We start from the raw sequence: 22,539 nt of genomic DNA, 5'->3' as shown, positions 1-22,539 counted from the left end.
CCCACACCAGTGCCACAGGGCATCGTGCTGCCCGGGGCTGGGGCTGCGGTTGCCCCCACACCCTGTGATGGGGTGGGCACTGGGAGCTGGTTCCTGCCACCCCGGGGAGGGTCCAGGGGGGGGCGGTTCTGACGTGTCTGACCCAATCTCTGCCCTGTGAGCCCCCACGCAGCCCCAGGCAGAGCAGCTGCCCCACTGTGGGTGCTGGGGCACCCCTGAGAAATGGCCTTATGGCCCCAGTGTGGCACGGGGAGGGGAGGGGGGCTACACCAGGGGGTCACCCGGCTGCTCCCCACAGCCCTGGCAGGGCATGAGGCCCCCGTCCATGGGGGGACGGATGCCCCACTCACCACCCCCCAAGCCCAGCTCCCCCCACCTGGCTCAGCCTTTGCTGGCAGCTGCCCCTCCAGCTCGCCACCCCCCAACTCCCACTCCCGGGGATGGTGGGGATGATTCATCTTGGCGATTTCTTCCTCCTCCTCACGGAGGGCTTGAAGGCTCCATGTTGAGACGCTGAAGTCTGATTCATTGGTATTGGGGGGGGGGGGGGGGGGGGGGGGGGGGGGCAGTGGCCCCAGGAGCCAGCAGGCTGCCACCTGTACCCCAGTGCAGGTCAGGGGTGGCAGAACAGTGGTCTGCGCCCCCTCCAGTGGGCACGGGGCCATCCCAGCACATGGACCAGTTGGGGCTAATGATGCACCGCTCTGGGCTAGTACCCTCTCTCCAGTTCTTCCTCCCACGTGCCAGGTGGGCACAGGGAAGGCCGGGGGGCTCCTGCCCTCCCCACGCCTCCGAGAGGTGGCAGAAGCCCTTCTGAGCTGCACTTACACCAAAACCTGCTGTTACCAGACAAAAATCCTTTTGGCTCGAGGCTGAATGCACCTTCTTTTCAGAGCATCTAAATTTGGATTCCTCAAATTTAGGAATCTGAGACCTCCTTGGAGCTGCTGGGGTGTTTCTGCTGGTGCCCGAGGCGGGCGCATCGCAGCGCTGCCACCGAGCCCAGCACCTTTCTGGGACACGAGTGTCACTTTTTGGAGGAATTATGTAATTTTGAGCGCTGCTTAGATTACTACACAGTGACATTATTTTTTTTTCCTCCTTTTGATGCCATTGCTCATTTGATTGCAGCTTTTTATGCGTCGCCGTTGCTCAAATTCTACCCCCAGCACCCCAGCACAGCAGCACCAGGGTTTGGCTTGTCACCTCCGTCTTTTTTCTCCCCACTAATTTTACCGTGGGATCCAACTGGAACATTTGCCCTTGACCAGTACTGTGTACCCCTCCCCGAGCTGCAGGGTCTGCCCCGCTGCCCCCAGGGTCCCCCTCCTGGGAGGATGGGAGGCCTGGTGGCCTGGTGGTGGGCGGTGGGCGCAGAGCTGTGGGGGCAGCCCCCGTGCCGCTGTGGGGCCAAGGTGTGGGGCTGAGCCTGGCCTGGGTCCTGATGAAGGTGCAGAGCAGGGACGTCCCCCTCTGCCTCCTCCAGGGAGCACCCGCTGCGCAGCCCCCCCAAACCCCCTGCACCCCACAGCCCCCCTCCATCCTGAAGCCAGCACCCAAGCCACCAGCCAGCCAGCACCCCAAAACACCCCAGCAACATGAACCCCCACACAGTCCCCCCAGACACACAGCCAGCACTTCCAGGCCCCCCAGGCCCCCCAAGCCACCAGCAGCCCACCCAAGTCTCTCATCCAGCATCCCTAACCCCCCCAGCACCCCCAGTCCCCCAGAAGCCCCCCCCAAGTCCCCCATCCATCACCTCATACCCCCATCCAGCACCTCTGTATCTCCACCCAGCACCCCTAAATCCCCTATCCCCCAACCTGCCCCAGCCAGCACCCCTGGACACCCAGCCAGCACCTCCAGACCCCCGATCCCCCAGCAGTCCCCCCAAATCCCCCCGCCAGCACCCCATACCCCACCAGCACCCTCAAACCCCCAAGCACCCTGAACCCCCCACCCGCCACCCCTGCACCCCCACCCAGCACCTCCATGCCCCCCAGTCCCCCAAGCCTTCAGAAGACCTCCCAAACTCCCAGCCAGCATCCCAGCACTCCCAGCTAGCCCCCCCAAATCCCCTAGTACCCCAAACCACCATCCAGCCCCCCAAATCTCCCAGCTAGTCCCACCAAGTCCCCCAGCACCCCCACCCAGCACCCCCAAAACACCCCAACTCCCCCAGCCACCCCTCCAAATCCCCCAGCACCCTGAACCCTCACCCAGCACCCCCACCCCCCCAGTACCCAGCATCCTCCCAGCATCCCCAAAGCCCAACCCCCCAGCCAGTCTTCCAAACCTCCCAGCACCCCAAACCCTCACCCAGCACCCCCACCCCGCACTCCTATGCCGCACCCCACCCCTCCAGTACCCAGCACCCCCAAAGCCCCCCCAACTCTCCCAGCCACCCCTCCAAACCCCCAGCACCCCAAACCCCCACCCAGTACCCCCAAAGCCCCCCTGCTCCCCCAGCCAGCCCTCCAACCCCCCCCAGCACGCCCACCCCCTAGTATCCAGCACCCCCACCTAGCACCCCCAAATACGCCCCAACCCCCCAGCCAGCCCTCCAAATCCCGCAGCACCCCAAACCCCTCCCCGCACCCCAAGCCCCCCTCGCACCACTGCACCGCTCAGCCCCCGCCCCGCCCAGGCTCCGCCCCAACCGTGCTTGTCACGTGACCATGCCCATTCATGCCTCCCCTGCCACCGCCCCGCGTCCTCCGATTGGTTCCCGCGGGCGCTGAGGCTTCTAAGCGAATCAACGGCGAGGGGGAGCGGCGGGGGGAAGGCGTTAAAGCGCGTGCGCTGCAGCCTATTGGCTCATCCCCCCCATTGCCCCGCCTCCGCCGCCGGCCGGAAGCAGGAAGCGGCGGGTGCCCGGGACGGCGGCGCCGTGACCCGCGGGCGGGCTGCGCCGGCCGCGCCATGACGGGCAAGTCGGTGCGCGACGTGGACCGGTACCAGGCGGTACTGGCCAGCCTGTTGGTGGAGGAGGAGAACAAGTACTGCGCCGACTGCCAGGCCAAAGGTACTGGCGGCCTCCCCGCGGGCCGCGCCGGCTGAGGGGGGCGGCGGGGCCTGGTGGAGCCGGTGGGGCCGGCGCGGTTGTGTCTCCCCCCGTGCCGGCCTGTGGCGGGGCGCTGCCCCCCCCTTCTTACCGCTTGCCGCCGGGGCGAGGAGCTTTCGGCGCCCTCCGGTGTCCCCCCTCCCGGAGGAGCCGCTGCTGCGGCGGGAGGGGAGGGCGCCCGCTCCGGGAGGGCAGGCCTGGCTGGGCCCTGGGGGGCAACGGCTCCGCGCTCTGGCCTCCCCCGTGAGGGGGCAGAGAAGGCCTCGGCCGTGCTGTCGAGGGCTGCTGCGGCGGGGCCGGGTGCTTCCAGGGTAGATGTTTCCCTGCTGCTGGAGCAGGCGCTTGGTATTTGGCTGAAAATACGTAAATAAATAAAAAACCGCCCAGATTTGCCTTTATTTAATTCGCTGTTAGTCGCAGCAGCAGTGCTGCAGCAGGCTGGGCAGTGCTCCTGCCAGAGAAACCTCTCCGGGTGCCTCAGACCCCGCTCCTGCAGCTTGGCTGTGCCTATCCCTCAGCCAGTGAGTAGGAACTGCCCGGGATTTGCTGCTGGCAACTCATCCGTCACATCTCTGCCTGTGCTGGGATGTCGGTATGAAAACACAGAATCGCATCTGGGGACCGCTCTTCTGCAGGAGTCTTGTGTTAAGAGAAACCTGGAAAGCTGGTGTTGCGTAATATTGGAGGGCATTCCTGCCGGAGGAGTAATATCCTGTAATTTAGAGCTGCAATGTGGGCAGCAGATCACGGTTAAAGGATCAGGTAGGAGCAGTATTAGAAGGTGCAGTGTGTAAGGAGAAGAAAGGAACTGGAGCACGTGCCACTGAAAGGATTTCGGGTCCTTGTCCTGTGCTTCCTTTTCTACTTCGTGTTGATTTCAAGGCATGTTGTGATCCTTACCTTTCTTAGAAAGGAGTGGGAGAGGGGTAGAGAGGAAGTCAGGTGTAAATGTTTGCATTCCAGAAGACAAAACAATTTAACAAAACAACTGTTACTTGTTCCAGGGTGATGCAGATACATTTCTGTAGTTTCCTACTGTGAAATGCTTTGCTTTCCTGTAGCACAAGAGTTGAGGTTAGGCCCATGCCTACCTAAAATCCTATTTTAATGTGCAGTTATGATTTGGAGAGATCTGAACTTGAGGCAATGACCTCAGAGCAAGGGCTGTCTTTCTGTGCCCGATTGTAAGTGGGAGTCTTGGTCACCTCAGTATGACCTCTAAAAACTGCAGAGAGCACTGCTGAACAACATTAAAAAGGGTGCTATTAAGATTTGCTTTCAGCTCTGCCCTAAAAAAAACCCAAAACGTAGTCGCCTTATTGTAACAACCTGTCTTGGAGATGGTGTGTTTTGAGGCATGGTTCACAACTTGCTTTGGTTGACCATGTAGATTGAACATTGTGATGTTGGCAGAGAGCAGAATGTGCCTCTTGCTTTGCAAATCCCTTATCTTTTGGTGCCCAATGCCAGCACCAAGGGCAAAAATAGCTGTCTTATCTTGTCTTTTGAGGCACGAGACAGTAATGTACAAAATGTGGAAACAAATTCTCCTCACAGTTCCAGGGTACTTGTTTTGATGTGATTATGTGGCTTCTCCCGTTCACAGTACCTCCTGGAAATGTGGTATTCTGGTTAATACTACATAAAAAAAAAAAAATCGAAGTGTGCAGTTCAGCATTCCCACAAAAGCTGGAAGCTGCTTGTGTCTGGGAAGATAGATTCCTGCAGTCATGAAGTGTAGGCTTCTGTTGCACTGAGTTATCTGACAAAATAATTATCCATTATGCTAATGAGGTTCGTGGAGATGTGAAATCTCATTCTTGAGGGCAATGTACAGAGTTTGTGGCCACGGGAGGTTGTATGAGATAAGCTCTCCAGCCCGGGATCTGACTGATAGTTGGTGCCAGTCAAAGCGTGATACTGGGCTGTGTTTTGGTTACTGTGGCTTGACGTGGTGTGCTCCCAGCAAGGCACTGGAACTGGTTTGCAATGGCAGGAAGGGCCTGGTGTTCTTAACTGCTGCTGTAACTGCAACCTTCAGCTTTGCTTATGGAAATGAGCCCCAGGTGTACTTGCGCAGAGTAAAGAGCACATTTTATTTGATATATGGCTTCTTAATAACTAAAAACTCTGCAAGTCTGTGCTAATGAGAGGCCACGTGGTATTTGCTAGCTCCAGGTGGCTTCCCTCAGTGTTTCTAGCACTGCCTGAGAGGATAGCTGCTTTTCTGTACAGCTGATTGTCGCTCTGTTTTAACCGATTGCAAGTCTGGCTATGCTAGTTGAGACGCACAAAGAATGTGCTCGTGTAAAATCCTGTGAGTAGTAGTTTGCCAAGGTCACGGCTGAAATCTGGTTGCTGCTAGCAAATGATGCTGGGGGGGTTAGCTGGTAGTGGCAGGTCTTTATTTCTTATGCCAGCTCCCTCCTTTGTCAGCTCACATTCAGTATCCTAAGGGTTTTTGCGTGAGTTTCAGCAAAGTTGAAGGCGGAGTAAGAACCTGGCAGCTCATACAGCACCTATCGAGACAGCTTTACACTAAAACGCTGCCCTTTGACCATCTGGGTTTATGTTGAAGTGACTGAATTCTGTAGTGGTTTGCCACTTGATCTGAGCGTTTCAAAGCATGACACATAGGCAGAGGCTGTTCAGATGCCACCCACACTTCCATTGTGCCTGTTCCCAATGACCTAACTACTTGCTGGGTTTCATTACTGTATTTTTTCCACTTCTATATACAGAACTAAATGAGATTACCGTACCTGTTAGTGTGAGCCGCAGCGCTAGTGTGTACCTGCTTGATTTCATGCTCTACAGGAATTCTCAGTGTTGGGGGAAAAGTCTGCTTTTCAGGAACATCAGCTCTCTGCTGTTGGCTGCTGGTTGGACTCAGCACTCTGGGACCAGTATAGTGAACGTGCTCTCGTTTATTATGCCATGCTGGTGAACAGTTGGGTATCTTCCATTTCTTCTGCCCTCAGAGTGATTGCTTACGGAGAAGGTGGCCTTCTGTGTTCGTGTTATTTGCATTCCATCAGGCAGTGTGTACAAGTGATTCCTAATCCAGCTCATGCCTTTAAGTGTGATAAGGGAGGAAGACTAGGTTTCTCCAATATATTTTCCTTCCCTCATATATCTGGGATTCAAGTAGCTTCTGTGGGCCACATCATTCTTCCCAAGGTGTTTCTTCTGACAGGCTGTTGGAGACACTGGTGGCTTCACGTGCTTTCTGTGCGTAACTTTTCTGGAAGAGCTACTCAGAGGAGCCTGAAAGAGCTGCAGAAGCACGAGCCTGATGGCCTCCCTGGACAGCTGTTAATGTCCTGGGTCTGAGCTGCTGGTGGAGGGGGAAAAAAGGACATGGAAACTGGGAAAGAAAGCTCGGGGTGGTTTTTGCTTCTGCAGCAATAAACGCTGCAGTGGTTAGAGGCTTTTGTTTTGGAGGAAGCTGGGTGAGATCTCTCCCCTGCTTCTTCCTCTTTGTATTGCAGAGTTTCTGTTCAAAGTGTGGGTAAGTGGGGTGATCTGATCAAAAGCGGCTGGACACGTACCAAGCAGTACATCCTGTGCTGAAGCAGAGTGTGGCTAGGCTGCTGCAGTGGAGCTTAGGGGTGAAAACCTGTGTGTCTGAGAGGGGTCTTCATTACATGGTCAAAATGGGACTCGGGAGCTCAGTGGCAGCCTTTAGGACATAATCTACCCATGCTGGGCACAAACAGAACAGCAGATTTTCCCCTTGCAAGCACAGCCAATGGTTTCTTGTCTCAGTGGGTTTCACATGCAGCTCTGAATACTGTCACAATATTATTATTAATGATCAAAAGCAGTGATCCAGCATGGAGTCCTAGCACCACGTGCAGTGATGCAGCTCTCCCCTTGGGACTGCCCAGCATGGCTAAGGTGGTAGCATGGCTGTCAGCTAACAGCTGGAGAGGTAATTGGCATAATCCTCTTTTTGACAGCCTTTGCTGTACAAATTGCTTGAACAAAACACCTTAAAAGAGAAGCTGTTGATGAGGGGGACCTCTTCTACCAGTGCATGGCGAAGGGCTTTCTGAGGGCGGTTGTGGTTTCGTGTGTGAGGTAGCATGACTGTCAGGCAGTCTGACTGTACTGAGTGTCCATCAGAAGATTCACTGCTGAACATCAGAATTGAGTCTGGAGGCTGAAATTGCAACGTAGCTGGAGGGATGTGGTGTAATTGGTGCAAGTTGGACTTGACCTAAGCATTCGGGTACCTTCCAGGAGATGGGAAATGTCTTGTGTTGAGTAACACTTATGTTAACTGGATTCTTCTCTGCGTTTCTGACTCTAAAGCTCTGTGCTGAACTTGTGTGAGATACAGCTAATTCTATTTGATTCTCTCCTTCTCCCAAACTCTTCCCCTCTGCTCTTCCAGTCCTATCTATCCAACAGGCTCCTTGGATCCAGTTCTGTTGACGTCGGAATGGCAGGTTCCTCCACAGGGAGCACCAGCGAGGACCGCGGTATCTGTCCATCAGTTAAGGTTGCCCTGTGCTCCTGGTTTGTCTGACTCTTCCCTTCATCCTTGTGTCTTGTGAGAACTGTGGGTTCCATGCTGAAATCAACCCCTTCTTCTAACTTCAGTGGTTAGATGGGAAACCCTTTGTCGCTAAACACAACACCAAGCCAGATCTGATTCTTCAGGCAGTCTTTTCTGAAACAGGGTAGAACTTTGGGGGGGGGGGGGGGGGGGGGGGAAAAACAAACCCAAACTGTAAAGAGGTGGTTAAATATTGGATGGGGAGCAGAAGGAGCAGGTTGAAAATCCTGGCGCTGGGGTAGGTGCAGTTAAGGAGGGATGATTTCCAGTGGAATGGGAGAGTTGGCTTATTACATTTGGTTTAGTCCAGCCAAATGAGTATTAATATAAAACATGTTAATATTCAACAAAAATCTGTTGACTCAACTCTTCCATCAGCAGACTATTGAATTGCAGCTGAGTTTCCTCTTCAGCAAAAGCAATTTCAAGACTTAACTTTTTAAATAGCTGCCTAGAACAACTGCATGTGATGAAGAAATGCTCGTTATGGGAAAACGGAGCAGTGGGTAGTGATGCATAGTTTGCCTGCAGTGGGCTTCAAAAACCAAAGTGGTGGGACTAAAGCTTCTCAGCTTGCCTTAGAAAATCCTGTATTAGGAGAAAGCTCAGGCTTATGTAATGGAAGCTTGCCAGAGGGGGTGCATATGTGCTTGTGTACTTGTTTTAATTCTTAGCCGCAGTCACAATATTCTGCCGTTATCTTAATGAGCGCTGCATTTTTTCTTCTGCTTTCGAACTGTTCTACTCTTCTATCAGGTCTGAAAGGACTATCTTGTGCATAAGGCAGTATTAATTTCAGGTGGGTGTAAATGTTCAGAAACTAGCTTTGTCTGTGAGACTGGCTCATCCCTTAGTGACCTTCATCTGAGAAGCCTGAGCAGTGCTGCCGTGGTCCAGGGCTCTGGCAGGGGGGGAGCGCAGCTCTGTCTAGCTGTGAGCCTGACTCTACCTATACCTGCCTGAAGTAAGTTGTAGGTTCCCACTCAAGCCACAAAGCAAGGGCGGGGGGGGGGGGGGGGGGGGGGGAGTGGAGCAGAAAAAGCATCAGCCTTTCCAGTGGGGGACTTATTCTGGAAGTGGTTTGTGCTTGGGAGAGTTGTAGGAAGATACCCTTTAAGGAAAGAGAGGCAGAGCTCTGAGTCATATAACATGGATGCGTGTCTCTACATCTGCCAGAAATAGGTAACAAAGATAATCCTCTGAGCGGGAGGCATCTCGGCAAACCGTGTCAGCTTTAATAGCGTTGTTCTTCTGTACCAGCTCGGTTGACCCACCTGTGGAATGGAGAGCCTGTGTGGCCAGTGGCTGTATAGCAGAGGGTGTAAATTAAGGGTCCAGAGATGCCATGTGATTCTCGGAGCATAGCTGCAACTTTCAGTAAAAGTTTGTTCCTATAGTAACTGCCAGAGGAATTACATAAGGTATCAAACATGTTCAGGAGCTCGTGTGCCAGCCTCTTCAGAAAATGCCTCTGCAGTTTAAAGGTAATTCATCTTTCAAAATGCAAGTAGGTTATCAAAGCCAACTAGAGAATCAAGAATAGCTTTGGTCTCCTTCAGTTGATCCAGAATAGTGATTACTTCATGTGTCCTCGGAAATCTAGGACAAAGTTTGAGCTTTTAAGAGAAACTGTCTTAAGAGCAAAGCTTCATCTGACTGCGAAGCTGGATTTACCTGTGCTACGGTTAGACCTACAATGCCTTGTTAAACTGCTTACCTCTATTTTTGGCAAAACATGCCAGTCCTTCCTGGCCAGGTTACACCCTTATGAATGTCAAGTCATTTTTGGTAACTGATAGTGGAAACCAGTTTACGTCTAGCTCTAGATTGAAGAGATGATCAGTCAGGCAAAAAAGTGGCCCAGGAGCTGAGACTCCTTCCTCTGTTAGGAGCTGTTTTAAGGATTTAGTGACTTCTGCGTATCTCCACAACTCAAATGAGACTGGCAGACAGAGTCTAAATGCTTTTAACACATGGTGAAGAATTAAAGACATAAGGGATTTGATGGCAGGGAAACTCTAAGTTGAATTTCGATGGTGTAAAATAGTAGTGCTAGTGTGAGTTTCCATCCTGCTGCTCTGTTTACATGTGCATTTGGGCACGAGGATGGTGTTTACAAGCTACCAAAATTTTTTGCATTTCATGGAATTTCAGGCCTCCTTGAAATCTGCTGCCTTTCCCCTAGTAACTTCCAGGACTGACTAGTGTGTAATTTTGGTCAAAACCTAGTGACCGCAGGGAATACATGGATTGTGAAACCTGACTGATATTTTTATCTCTCTAGACTGTGTTGCCATCGGTATTAGTAATGTTAACGAGCCCTCTTGCATGGATTGTCACTATAGCATCTCATTGAAATTGTCACTTTCACAGTTTATTTGCTGAAGTAATAAGCATCACTTTCTTAAACAGCAGGAAGGATCCACCTTGCTGTTTGCAGCATCTATTTTAATTTCCTCCACCTTGCTCCATCTGCGTTTGTACAATCACAGTGCTGCTTCAAAGAACAAGATGGTAGCAGTGATAAGAGGTGCACTGAAGGCTGCAATTCTTCTGTGAGCTTACTGCTACTCAAAGTTAGATCAAATGCTGCTGCGTAGCTTCTTTTGAGGCCACGAGATACTCAGTGTTACGCGTTTCTGGTAAACTGTAGAAGATTCAAAGCCTGTTCCTGAGAGGAAACGGAGCCAGCATCAGTAAGCTTGGTCTGACTTGGCCAGTAAGGTACCTGTAGCAAATATTATGGTTTGGGGAGGATATACTGGTTGCTACTAATGCAGCCAAGAAGATTTTTTAAGGCAAAGCTCCAAGCTGTTGTTGGAGTCTATATTCTCAACCCCCATAGATGCCTCTGGCTCTTCCTTTTTCTTGCTAAGAGTGGTTAAAACCTATAACTAATGCAGCAGTCTTCTACGGGGGGGGGGGGGGGAAGGGGAAGGCAAAGAAATTCTGAAAGCAGCCCTTGCGTCTTTCGGAACGGAATGAAGTTGAATTTTTGAACCGCTGAACTACTTGACTAGGTGTATATCCTTATCAGACTCCCTTGTAGAGCTTTTTGGATTTAGCAGCTGTTCCAATGGCTTCCTGAAAACTAATCAAATAGCTTAGCCTGGTGCTAAATCTGGGGGTACAGCGGGTGTTAGCACTTCACAAATCTCAGTGGTAGGTCCGTGAGCCCTGCGTCAGTATGGCCCTGCTCAGGCCATACTAACTAGCCTGTGTTGGTGAGTAAACAGCATAATTTAGAGATCTTGATGCTGAGTTTAACTGTGCATTTTACTTACTAGCAGAGTTTGCCTCGTTTCCCCAAGCTGTTCTGAATGCTTGACTGTAGAGCACATCTCTGCAGTAAAGAGCAGAGGAAGTTCTTTTGTAAGACAGCCTTTGTCATAGCTTTTCTATGAGTGGAATGAATTTCAGTAAGTCATTAAGCAATCTCTTTCCAGAATAAGGAAGCCACAAGTCAAAGGAAGCTCTTGGATACTTGACTATTTCTTCATTTGGCTCTGGAAAAAATTAGGGCTTTTCAACTTTGACTGGATGAGAAATTTCCAAGTACTGGTGAAGGCTTGTACGAGAGGATGTGCGTGTCATCTCGCAGCGATTATCTGGCTCCAGGGAGGATTTCCCACATCCCCTTCCCCTGTGAGTGCTGAGGGGGTGGCTGTGCGGTGCCATAGTCCCACACATGGAGCAGTGTTAGGGGGGATCAATGGGCTGAGCAGGCACATTTCCCTCTTACAGCTGGGCTCTTGCTGGAGTGCTTGCAGGCAGGGAGCCTGCGAGGCAAACGATTGTTTGCACTAAGAATATTTCATTAGGCTTTGAATAGCGATGCTCTCTCCTTCCTGCCTATGAAAGCATCTATTTTTTCCTGAACCCCCCCCTTCTCAAAAGAGCACTGGCTTTGCAGCCAACTTCTGTTTTATTTTTAAATGCCTTTCGGAGGGTTATTACCAAAGAAACTCGTGTGAGTAGCTTGAGACAAAATTTTAATGCCTGAATAAAGGGTGAGGAGTGAATCCCCTTGGGATTCCTTGATTAAAAATGCCGAGGGTGTGAACTTTCAGCAAAGTGACTGAAGACATGATGTGAAGGGGAACAGCCAGGCTGTGCTGGGGTTGCGAAGGGAATTGGGAGCCTCTCCAGTAAGGGCAGATCATTCAGGCAGTCCTTGCAGGCATTAATGATTCTGGCTTAGATGCTAGCTGAAGCTGCTATGACCAGCTTGGTATGCAGTGTTTATTTTGACAGGCTGGGATATAAAACAGGCTGTGAAACTGTCTCATGGAAGCACTGCCCAGGCAGCTCGTTTTTTTCGCACATAGCTTTCTAGTCTCTGCTGGATGGTGGCGCATCCTCACTTGGGAATACGCTCAAATATTCAATGCAGCTTTCTGAAATGAAAACTGACTGAGCAATAGATGCTTTTAAGCTCATGATCTTCCTGCAACCGCTGCCAGGCTAGGAATATATCCCAGGGTGGTCTCATCTAGCCTTAATATTGTGCCAGAACCAAGTGTATAGCTGGGCTTTCAAATCTGTTTTGATTCTTACTCAAAACTGGTGTTTTCTTTAATCTCACGGTCACCTGCAGATGGCTGGCATTCTCCAGAAAGGATTTGGGCACATATGAGGTGATGTACAGGGGCATGAGATGCTTAATCAGATCAGAACAAGCTATGCCCAGCTGAGGTTAGTGCCATGTAACTTACTGCGGAAGTTTAAAATTGGCCAAAATACTGAAACCAAAGTGACTGCAGCATTAGGCTTGCACGTCTGATACTGGCTGTCATTGCAGCAAACCCCCAGTTTTGCATATGGGAAGCGAGTTTTCATTTAGCCCTTAAACTCTATAGCAGTCTGGTGGCTTTTAGAACATTAGCAAGAGCATTCGTGCGAGGACCACTTTCTTTTATGCCACTTTCTAGCGGGTTAATGAGCAAAATGCTTCTGTTAGCCTTGTCCTAAAATCTTTTGCATGTGAGTCTCCATGATTAGGTGAAGCCAGAGGGTACTGTGGTCCCTGTGGCATGGCGTGCCCTCCTGGGAGCAGTTCGTGGTGTCAGGGTGTGCACAGAGGCTGCAAGGGAAGATGGTGCTCCGCTGCAGCCCTAGCAATGCTGATAAGCACCGCTGTGGTGTTCTTTAAAGCAACTTACCCACATAAAAACATTTTTCTCTGAAAAATGTCACCCTTAACTTCTGCAAAGGTGTTTTGCCCCTTCTGTCATCACTCAGTCACTGTAGTTTCTGTATACAGTCTTCAGCTTGGCTTAGTTTTGGGGAAGTTAAATGCTGCAACATGTAACCGAACTCTCATCTGTAAATACCACCTGGGTCTTTCTGCAAGTCAGTCACCTTGAAAATAGCATGTGAAACTGTGGGGGAAGCGACTCTATGAAGTTCTCCCCAGCCAGAGCTTCACTGGGCACTTCCTCCTGTGATTTCTAGCGAGAGCTGCTTCGTCGTGCCCTCAAAAGAGGGAAGTGGGAGGCTTGTGTACATTTAAGTGATAACCCATCCCCCCCTTGCCCACAAAACGAAGTCCTTCATCATAAATAAAATCATAAAAATGCCGTTTTATCTTAAGAGTTGGGTGCATTGGATACTAGCAAAGCTGAAGGTCAAAACAGAATGTGCTTGGGCTGGTGCTTCTGCATGTTATGTTCAACCTAACCAGGACATCTGAGCTTTGTCCTGCTGCTTCCTTGCTGGCAGCCCGCTCAGGCCAGGCTGTCTTGCTTGGGATGCCCTTGCTTTCAGCGAAAGAAACCCTTGTAGTGTTCCTCACCGCCCAAGGCACCAAACGATAATTTTAACGAGCATGATGTTATTTGGAGTTTGATTTGGGGAGGCAAAACGGATTGCCTTGCACCGCTGCCGACAGGCTGCGTGCTGCTCAGCACTGATTATTCAAGCAGCAGCTCTTCCCTGTTGTGTTGCGTCTTGCTGTGTCAAACTCTCGCTGCTGTTGAGGCAAGTGGTTCTCTTGTGCAGCTGCTTATCTTAAAGCAGCTTTTCACTCTCGAGGGGTGTAGCTGTATCTTGTTCCTCTTTTTATCACAGTGTGGATAGAATACAAGGCTGCGTAACTAGGCTAAAAGAATTGCCAGTTATATCCAAAAGTATGGAGGGCTTGGATCTGGAATTCAAAATCATATGCCTTGCAGAGCTGCGGAGCTTTGGGCAATATTTTGGAGAACCATCCCAAGTATTGCTCTTGAGTGGCTCTAGAGTCACCACTGTGTCAGAGAACAGACTGCTGAAATTCTGCCATCGGTCTTCTCCCTGGCTCCAAACAAAAACGACCCCCCATCCCCAAACTTCTGGCAAAAACAACCCCATGTCCCCAGACCTCTGGCATTTCCTCGAGGCTGCAGACCTGAACATGGCAAGGACACCCAAACCCTGGCTGGAATAAGGGTCAGTGGAGAGAACTACCCTTGGTTGTGTAACAGTGTTATCTCTAAACCAAATGCTAGCTGCTAGGAGGATTTTTGAAAGCCTACGTATTATTTTTTTTTTTAAATATTCACAGGCATAACGAAGCTGCTTCAGTATTGGAATCACCCAGAGCTGGGATCTAAGAGTTGCAGCAGTGGTCAGCTGTTAGTCCTGCACTCAGCCCTTGCTATTTCAGATCCTGCATCACAAATAAAGGAACACTAAAGCAGCGTGGCTATAACAGCCTGTACCACTGAGTCATTCTCTTATGTGGCATCGCAGGGTAGGAGGAGGTTGCAGGGGCTTGAGCTAGCACATGTGACAAACCAGTGAGCTGATTACTATAGCCCTGATGTAGTATCTAGCTGGCTATTAATCCTTTTAGTCCTATAAAGGCTAAATATATCTAGAGTTTACATCTAACCTTGAATCTCATGCTTAATCCTGCTGGCAGTCTCACGTTATAGCCTTCAGGGTGCATCCTGGGGAGAAGGGCACAAATAAATGAAATGAAGGAGCAGAGTTTTCTGGCTTCAACCTTGGTGTGCTACAGGCGTAACACTGAACAAGCCTTTTGTCCCCACGTCTCACTTTGTCACTGGTGTACTCGGGTGCTGCTGAAAGTACAGGCCCCCGCTTTGCTGCGTTCAGCCCTAGATATTGATAGGTATGGTAAAGGAACCAAGGTATAGGCAGCAGTACGCTCCTGTTAAGGTCTTCACCAAGAGCTGTTCCTAAGCTGGGAAGTGACTTTCACCAGTTTCATTGAATTAGTACCATTCTCCAAGGCCACTCTTCAAGTGAAAAAGCAGAATGCAATGGCAGGCCAGGTGACTTTTTTCTTTTTTTCTAAAAAAAAAAAATCGTAACATGGGTTAGCTGGAATAGGTACTTGGAGGGAAGTTAGAGGTTCCATGCCTTTGCCCTGGAAGGGACCATGAGCCACTGATAGCATGAGCGGCACCAAATCCCTTGGGATACTCTAGGCTTCCCCAGTAAATAGGAGTTAAACTGTTAACAACAATCTAGCATATCTAGGAGAGTCAAATACAGCGCTGCTTTTTTAGGGCTTTGAAATTACACTTTCCCCCTCTTCCCCCTCCCACCTCAGCCTCATTAGCTTTGAGGCTTGCTATTTTAGTTATGGCAAGAAAAGACAGAATAACTCTTCATCTGCCACAATGCCTGTAACGCTTAGAAAAAGGGCTAGAAAAAAAGAAAATTAGTTTACTGGAGGCTCTTGGGTCCCTTACTCAGGGTGTGGCTGTGCAGTGGCTGCCTGGCCAGCATGGACAGGGATATCTAACCCATGGTGGAAGCTGCCACGGATGATTTAGTTTTAAAACCTGCCTGTCTTGTACTGCAGAGGACTGCTTCCGAAGCTGGCTTTCCTTCAGCAGGACTGAGGGTTTCCATGGCCAGGGTCTGTTGGCCCTGGCTGGGAGGGGGGCTGCACGTGGTGGCAGTGCCTGTGGACCTCCTCGGTAATGCATTTGCTGGGTTTCCTTCAGAGACCTGTTTGCAGTGAGTAAAACTAAGCTTGTTAATCTTTCCCCTGTGGATTGTTTGGTTTTTTTGACCCTGGCATGATCTCCCTTCTACACCTCGGAGCTGTCCTGCCTGTCTGAAAGCCGCATGCAAGCTGTGAACCTGAGCTGAGCTGTAGAAACTGCGGAGTGAACTGTCCATCGGTCTTGGGCCGGGATTGCAACCTGGGTTCTGCCCCTGGCTCTAGGTTTTTGGTGGCCAAAGTACCGGGTTTTGCGCTGCTCTCCTTACTCAGCTGTAGCTTCCTGCAGAAGACTTGATGTCTTCTTCTGGTCCCTATGTCAAATGCTGAGTATTTTATGCTGCTTTTCCTAGAGCAGTAGTGAATATTCTGGAACAGATTCCACTGCAGTAAGGTTATCTGAGAAAGATTCTCCATTGCTAAAGCAGGAACACGGGCTTATATTGACATGGCTGTTACATGGGTTTAAGCAAGGTGAAATCGGGGGTTTATAGTGTCTGGAGTGTTTGCCTATTCTTCCCTCCTCCTCTTAGACTTGTCTTGCATAGAGCTCTCAAAATGGAAGAGGGAGGCAATGAAATACTAGCTTTAAGTCTAATGATTGGGAGACAATATTTAAACATCCTGCTGATGTCTAATTCCAATGGCTAATCTGGATGAAAATCTAAATGCCTCAGTCCCAGTTCACTTGGTACAGTTTCTCAGTTGCTCAAGGCAACTACAGGTTGACTTCATGTGAAACACTTGTGTTTCTTCGCAGGGCCACGATGGGCATCCTGGAATATCGGTGTATTCATCTGCATTCGTTGTGCTGGGATCCACAGGAACCTAGGAGTTCACATATCCAGGGTAAAGTCCGTCAATCTTGACCAGTGGACACAAGAACAGATACAGGTAATGTGAGCGAAACGTGAACAGGGTTGTTCTGTTAGCGGGGCTCAGTAAACTTGGAAGTCAACAAAGTCTGAATAGGCCAAAGGTGCAGGAAGATGACGCCAAGTTAGGTTAGATCGGGAGGGAAAATGTCATCATTTCAGGCTCTGCAAACATCAGGGTAAAGACAAATGCTCGGCAAGTTTCTGTAAAAATGCCAGTGGCTGCTACTGTCTGGAGCAGGAGCTGCTGCCCACCTGCTCTCCATGAGGTTTCCAGAAATCAAATCCTGGACTTACAGGGTGACTTCAGGTTCCTGATGTGCTGTTTATCTTTGACTATATATTATGCTGTGGTGCTTAGGACTGGCTGATTGTAAGGGGAGGGGGGGATCATGACGACTGCATCAAGGATTCCCAGCTAGAAGGTTTGCACCAAAGGCCTGAAGAGTGGCTTTCAGGTACAGAACAGACTTCAAAAGTCTACACATGTCTTCTAGTTAACACAGACTCTTGCTTGGTAACCTGGCATGCTAGTATGTGTAAGGGCTTTAATGTCTGTAAAACAAACAGCTCAAGGATTCTTTTGAATTGCAGTGCATGCAAGAGATGGGAAATGGAAAAGCAAATCGTCTTTACGAAGCCTACCTGCCAGAGAACTTCAGGCGACCTCAAACAGATCAGTATCCTTTCTTCCTCTGCTGCTGGGGAAATGTGGAGTCTTTTCATCTTGTGGCTTTGTAGCTGCTCCTCTTGCACAGGAGGCTTAACTTCATGTGCTGGGGCATCAGCTGTGAGAATGAGCTCCTAGCAAGGCACCCTCTGAGTGTTGCTTCACTTGCAGGCTGCTTGCTTACAGAGTGAGGCAGAAGAGGGCTAAAAGGGTCATTTCTGAGCTGTAAGGGTGGAGAAGGGCAGTGCAAATGTTACAACCTGAAACTGTTGTGTGAGATGCACTGTAGAGTCCGTGGTGAATAGGAGGGTTGACTTTCAGAAGTGCCGAGCATTTAAAATTCTCAGTGGAGACAGATTAAAAAGGTGTAACACTTCTGAAAATTTAAGCTGGAACTTTTACCTTTCAGGAGGGTTTCTAGATGCTGGGTGCAATGGGGGTGGTGACATGAATCTAAAGAAACACAGGAGAACCTCTCCGACTTTTTTTTTTTTTTTTTTTGTCTTGAGCTGGTGGCTGAGGTGCTTTTGTATGCACAGGATTCATTTCTCCAACCGCTGTGTGATTTGTGTTAATGATATGTATGCTCTGAAGTGATTGCTAAAGTAAATATAAATCAGTGAAGAAAATACACCAGGAATTTAAGCCCTGATTTAATATACCTTTTATAGCACTGCCATGCTTGGAATAACCCAAGGGCAAAAACTGAGTAGCTAAAGTAGTTGGATCCAACACTAAATTATTTTAAGAAAGTTACTGCTGGAAATGCTCTTTAAACAGTCATTAGTTTAGTTACAGCCTGTACCTTGTATCCACATGTCAAATACTACTACGTAAGTCTTCTATTCTTGAATTATTTGTCTTTAACAAGCTGCTTGCAGAGCTGTGGAGAGCTTCATTCGGGATAAATACGAAAAGAAGAAATACATGGACCGAAGTATTGACATCAACGCATTTAGGGTTTGTTTCTAATCACTTCTACAGAAGCTTGAATACATGTTGAGATGCAAGTGTGTGTCTGCCTTATGAGTAAGCGGTGACACTATGAAAATAGACAGTTTAAATGTTTCCTGTATTAGTGACTAAGCTCTTCTCCGAAGCTGATTGCATTCAGTCATTCTGTCAAAAGAATTTAAATTGGAGGGAACCTTTGAAGGCCGTCTTGTCCAACTCCTCAAAGCAGGGCTGTCTTCAAACAGAGGTCTTCAGCTGTATCTTTGAGGTTTTCTTAGATTAGTAACAGCATCATGTAAAGCTCTACATGAACTTTCTCTTTGTGTAATGACATGAGTTTTGACCCTCATGTCAGTGGGGTGTTTTTTCCTTACAGAAGGAAAAAGATGACAAATGGAAAAGGAGTAATGAGCCAGTATCAGAAAGAAAACTGGAACCTATCGTCTTTGAGAAGGTGAAAATGGTAAGACCAAAAGGCATGGTCGTGGATCAATTGTAAAGACTTCTCTCAAGCATATCAGAGGTAATCCAGCTTGATATGGAAGCATTTTTTCTGGCCTCGGTCATAGCAGTGGATGCATTCGGTCACACTAATGGTAGTAGCTTGTTTTCCTCTGCTCAACCAGATACTAAGCAGATGTGTTCTGCCATGCAGCTCTGAGCAGGTTGGAATCCAGCTACTCCCTGCTTAGCTTTCCAGCTTGAGCAGTTACTTTCTTGCTAGTTTAGAGCATGCTTGAACTTGACGGTGGGTTCCAACATAATGGGACAATAAAACAGTGTAATACTCTGCAGTTGTTTGCTTTGGAAGCACTTATGGCCCCTGGAAAAAGAATTTTAAGGGTTAATCTCATTAAAGCCTCTAAAGTAGCAGAGCAAAATCAGAATTTGAACAAGGCTTCTGATGTTCGTTTTTCCCTAGCCTCAAAAGAAAGAAGAAATGCAGCAGTCTAGAAAAAGCTCCCCTAAATCTACCGAACCAGTAATGGACTTGCTGGGACTTGGTAAGAGCCTTTCCAGCCTCAACACACTGTTACCCTGACCCTGTCCATCTTTGAGCGTGTGAATTTGATGAGCTCTTAGTACTTATTTTCCATGTCAGGTGAAGAATAACTGATAGGAGCCGTAGAGCATTTTGCTTAATTACTCCAGTGCAACTCGAGCATGGTGCTTGACACTGCAGCAGAAAGTTTTCCTTATGTTTTCCTTTATGCTGGTGCAGTGATTGCGCCTGTAGCATTACAGGAGCGGCTGTGGTGGTCTCCAGACAGCATGGCTCCCGGCTGCTCTGAGGTTAACAGGGCAGTTGTGGTGCAGTGTGCTTCTTGGTCCCCAGCCAGTTCCTTCTCAGCACCAGCAGGATGAGCAAAGAGCTGGCAGTGTGTGGCTGCAGTAGGTTAGGGGTCAGGTCACTGGGTTGAGTGGCATGTTGGCAGGGAGGCTGCCCCTCAGCCTGAGGCCATCTGGGTGAGCATCCATCGCGGCTTCGTTTCTCCCAGATGCTCCTGTGACAACCACAGTTACAAACGGCCGGCCTAGCAGCCTGGAGAAGGATCTTGATCTTTTTGCATCGGTGGGATCAAACTCTGACTCCAGGAAGGTAAGGAGGGAATAACAGTGCTCGACAAAGCCGCGTTAGATGCTGGAATGAGATGATGATCTGTGTCTTCCCCTAGTGCTGAGTGCAGCTGTTGCACTTGTGCTGCCTCTGTCTCAGGTCACTGGCTCTATGCCAACATCTGGAAGTGCTGGTTCTGTTCCCGAAAACCTGAACCTCTTCCCTGAGCCAGGAGGCAAAGGAGAGGAAGCGGGGAAGAAGCAACTCTCTAAGGACTCTATCCTCTCCTTGTACGGCTCTCAGACACCTCAGCTGCCTGCGCAAGGTAACAGCTCTCAGAATAGAGCTGCTGACTGGCAGCGCACTAATTCAGAGTGGGTGGGGTGTCCTGGTAGCTGACAAGCGGAGAAGTGGGAATGTAGGTGGTCCTTCTTGAGAACTGGTGAGTCGCATAATAACAGCTTAGTCTGGATGTTTCGGGGCCAAGAGAATGTTGTGATAGTCCCAGAGTTAAAGGTTGGCATTTCAGCCCCTGGCAATGAGTGTAGCGGTTCTTGCCTTCATTGCTTCTCTGCCTTTTTCCAGGAGCCATGTTCATGGCCCCAGCTCAGATGGCATATCCCGCAGCGGCGTATCCTAGCTTTCCAGGAGTAGCCCCCTCCAGCAGCATGATGGGAAGCATGATGGCACCATCGGTGGGAATGATGGCCCAGCCTGGAGCTGCCGGGATGGTGACTCCCATGGCCATACCAGCTGGATACGTGGGTAACGTGCAGGCTGCTGTCATCGGCGTCCCCAATGGGATGATGGCAGCGCAGCAGGCTGGCTACGTGGCTGGCATGGCAGCAGTTCCCCAACCAGTCTATGGTGTGCAGCCAGCACAGCAGCTTCAGTGGAACATCGCTCAGGTGAGGTGTCATCTGCTGGTGACCTGAGGGTGGGGGAGGCACATGTGACTAATCCAGCCTTGTTACCTGGAGATTTCAGTGATTCCACAGCCTGGCTCCTGGGGCTGGGTGAGGTTCTGCTGATGCCACAGGCAAACCGAAGGATCACCAAGGGGTGACTTGGTCAGAGGTCTTGGTGCTTGGTGGAGAACAAAAATCAGGGCAACGTTAGCTGAAGTGAAAACTTCCTCAGCTGGGCATGCACCTGAAGAGCCAGTGGCTTCACGATAACCCTTCTAAAAAACCTGCTTAAGCCTGGGATGTGGTGGGGATCGTGAGTTTTGCCTCTGCTGTGGGCTGGCGGTGTCCTCGACGTAGCCTTGACTTCCCTCCTCTCCCCTTTGCAGATGACCCAGCAGATGGCTGGGATGAACTTCTATGGAGCTAACGGCGTGATGGGATATGGACAGTCAATGGGTGGAGGAGGTGCCCAGGGAAGCAATCAGTCCCTCAGCACTCAGATGTGGAAATGATCCCTTGCGTTGTGACCATTTTTGCCTTCTGTTCTGTTCTTCAAAACTGCTCCATGAGACATTCAGGGCTTTTTCTTTCTGGCTGGCTGCCCAGCCTGAACCTCCTTCCATCCCCGAGACCCATCTCTGCCTTTTCACTGTCAGACACGGTGAAAACCTCAAGTCATCAGAACGTGAGCTCCCCTGTATTTAGCACAGTCAATGCACTCTTCTGGGGTGGACCCCCTCCTTGCACAAACCTCCACTAATGCTTCTGGGTAGCACTTGGTGTCCTGCTGGGTATCTTAGCAGAGATGTGACTGAGCGAGTTGGGAAAGCCGTACTTAATACCGCCTGTGACATCAGGCTGTTTAAAAATCACTTAAACTCTAGTATTAGTAGGGGGTTTGGTTAGCAGAGGGGTGAAAACCTTGTTTGGTGCTGAGGAACTGGATTTTAACCCAAGCCCAGGGGCAAGCAAGCCTTGCTACCTCCTCCCTTGAGTGGAGTTCTCCGGAGCTGAGGCCTCGCTGTGCTTGGCTCGCCAACCCTCATTGGAACCAAAGTCATTTTGAAGACCCCTCTCCCTCCCCCCGTGAGCAAGCAGGATTCTCGCACAGTGTGGGGGCAAGGTGTTTGGAATGTGAAACTTGCACTTCAGAGTGGCTTTTCTGTCTAATATGTGGTATTGATGTATTTAACTTTTAACAATCTAACTGAGAGTTAACTTATCAAGGGGCTGAGAGCCCACTGCAAGTTTTATTACAATTTTAAAATGACTACGGCATCCTAATTTATACTTTTTTCATGGTTTTTTTGTTTTGTTCCTGTGTAATCCTGGTACATCTTCCTGGCTAGCTTTTGACATTTGAATTCTAGGCATAAGAAGTGGGTGGGTCAGATTTCTTTTCACATCTTCAGTAGAACACAACTGCTTAAACTCATCGGCGTGAGCAAGAAGTCAAGACTTCTGTGGTCTACTTTATCCTGTGTATATGTAAATTCCCAAATAAAATATTGCAGTGAAACCTCAGCTGACTTCTCTTGTTTTTAAACAGCGTAACAGATTGTGTTAAACACTGTCACGGGTGCAAGTTGTTCACTTCAGGTGCCTTTTTGGAGCCTTTCATCCAAATCAGACCTACTCCATCTGCTTTGTAGCAGGGCTGCGTCCCAAATGTCAGGCGAGAACAGTGTTTGCCTGAAAGCGAAGGACTACCAGCATGCAAAGAACCAGGCTCAGCAGAGGCAGAATCAGGTCAGTTGACACTTTTATATACAAGAGAGACTCACAGCTTAGGGGGGGTGGGTAAACGCAGCATTCCTGCAGCTCGGGCTGCGGGGATGACTTCAATTATTAACTTCAATTATTAGGGCTGCAGCTTCACACTCGTGTCCAACAAAACCTGACCGAGGCCGATCCAAAAAGGTAAATGTTAAGCTTTAACAAAAAAGTGGTAACAGTGAGAACAGAAAAGGCTTGGGGGGGGCGGTTAGG

At 49.6% G+C, this 22,539-nt stretch overlaps 1 protein-coding gene and 1 long non-coding RNA gene across 2 annotated transcripts; both read left to right on the top strand.

The window, feature by feature from the left end:
- The first annotated feature begins 2,865 nt into the window (after positions 1-2,865).
- Positions 2,866-22,074, top strand: SMAP2 (small ArfGAP2). The gene is made up of 10 exons (XM_080379391.1): positions 2,866-3,025; positions 16,346-16,479; positions 17,055-17,140; positions 18,012-18,090; positions 18,461-18,547; positions 19,007-19,088; positions 19,584-19,684; positions 19,802-19,967; positions 20,228-20,550; positions 20,937-22,074. Exons 1-10 carry the CDS (start codon positions 2,923-2,925, stop codon positions 21,060-21,062), a joined length of 1,287 nt encoding a protein of 428 aa, XP_080235517.1. The 5' UTR covers positions 2,866-2,922; the 3' UTR covers positions 21,063-22,074.
- Positions 8,640-14,923, top strand: LOC308060539. Its single transcript, XR_013926772.1, has 2 exons — positions 8,640-10,352; positions 11,075-14,923. It is a non-coding gene; the product is annotated as an uncharacterized lncRNA (long non-coding RNA).
- Positions 22,075-22,539: the final 465 nt, after the last annotated feature.

This window comes from Falco punctatus (genome assembly GCF_963210335.1).
Source record: "Falco punctatus genome assembly, chromosome: 3".
In the NCBI taxonomy this organism is placed as follows: domain Eukaryota; kingdom Metazoa; phylum Chordata; class Aves; order Falconiformes; family Falconidae; genus Falco; species Falco punctatus.
Note: the sequence above shows the minus strand (reverse complement) of the source record. Positions and strands in the feature narration are given on the sequence as shown.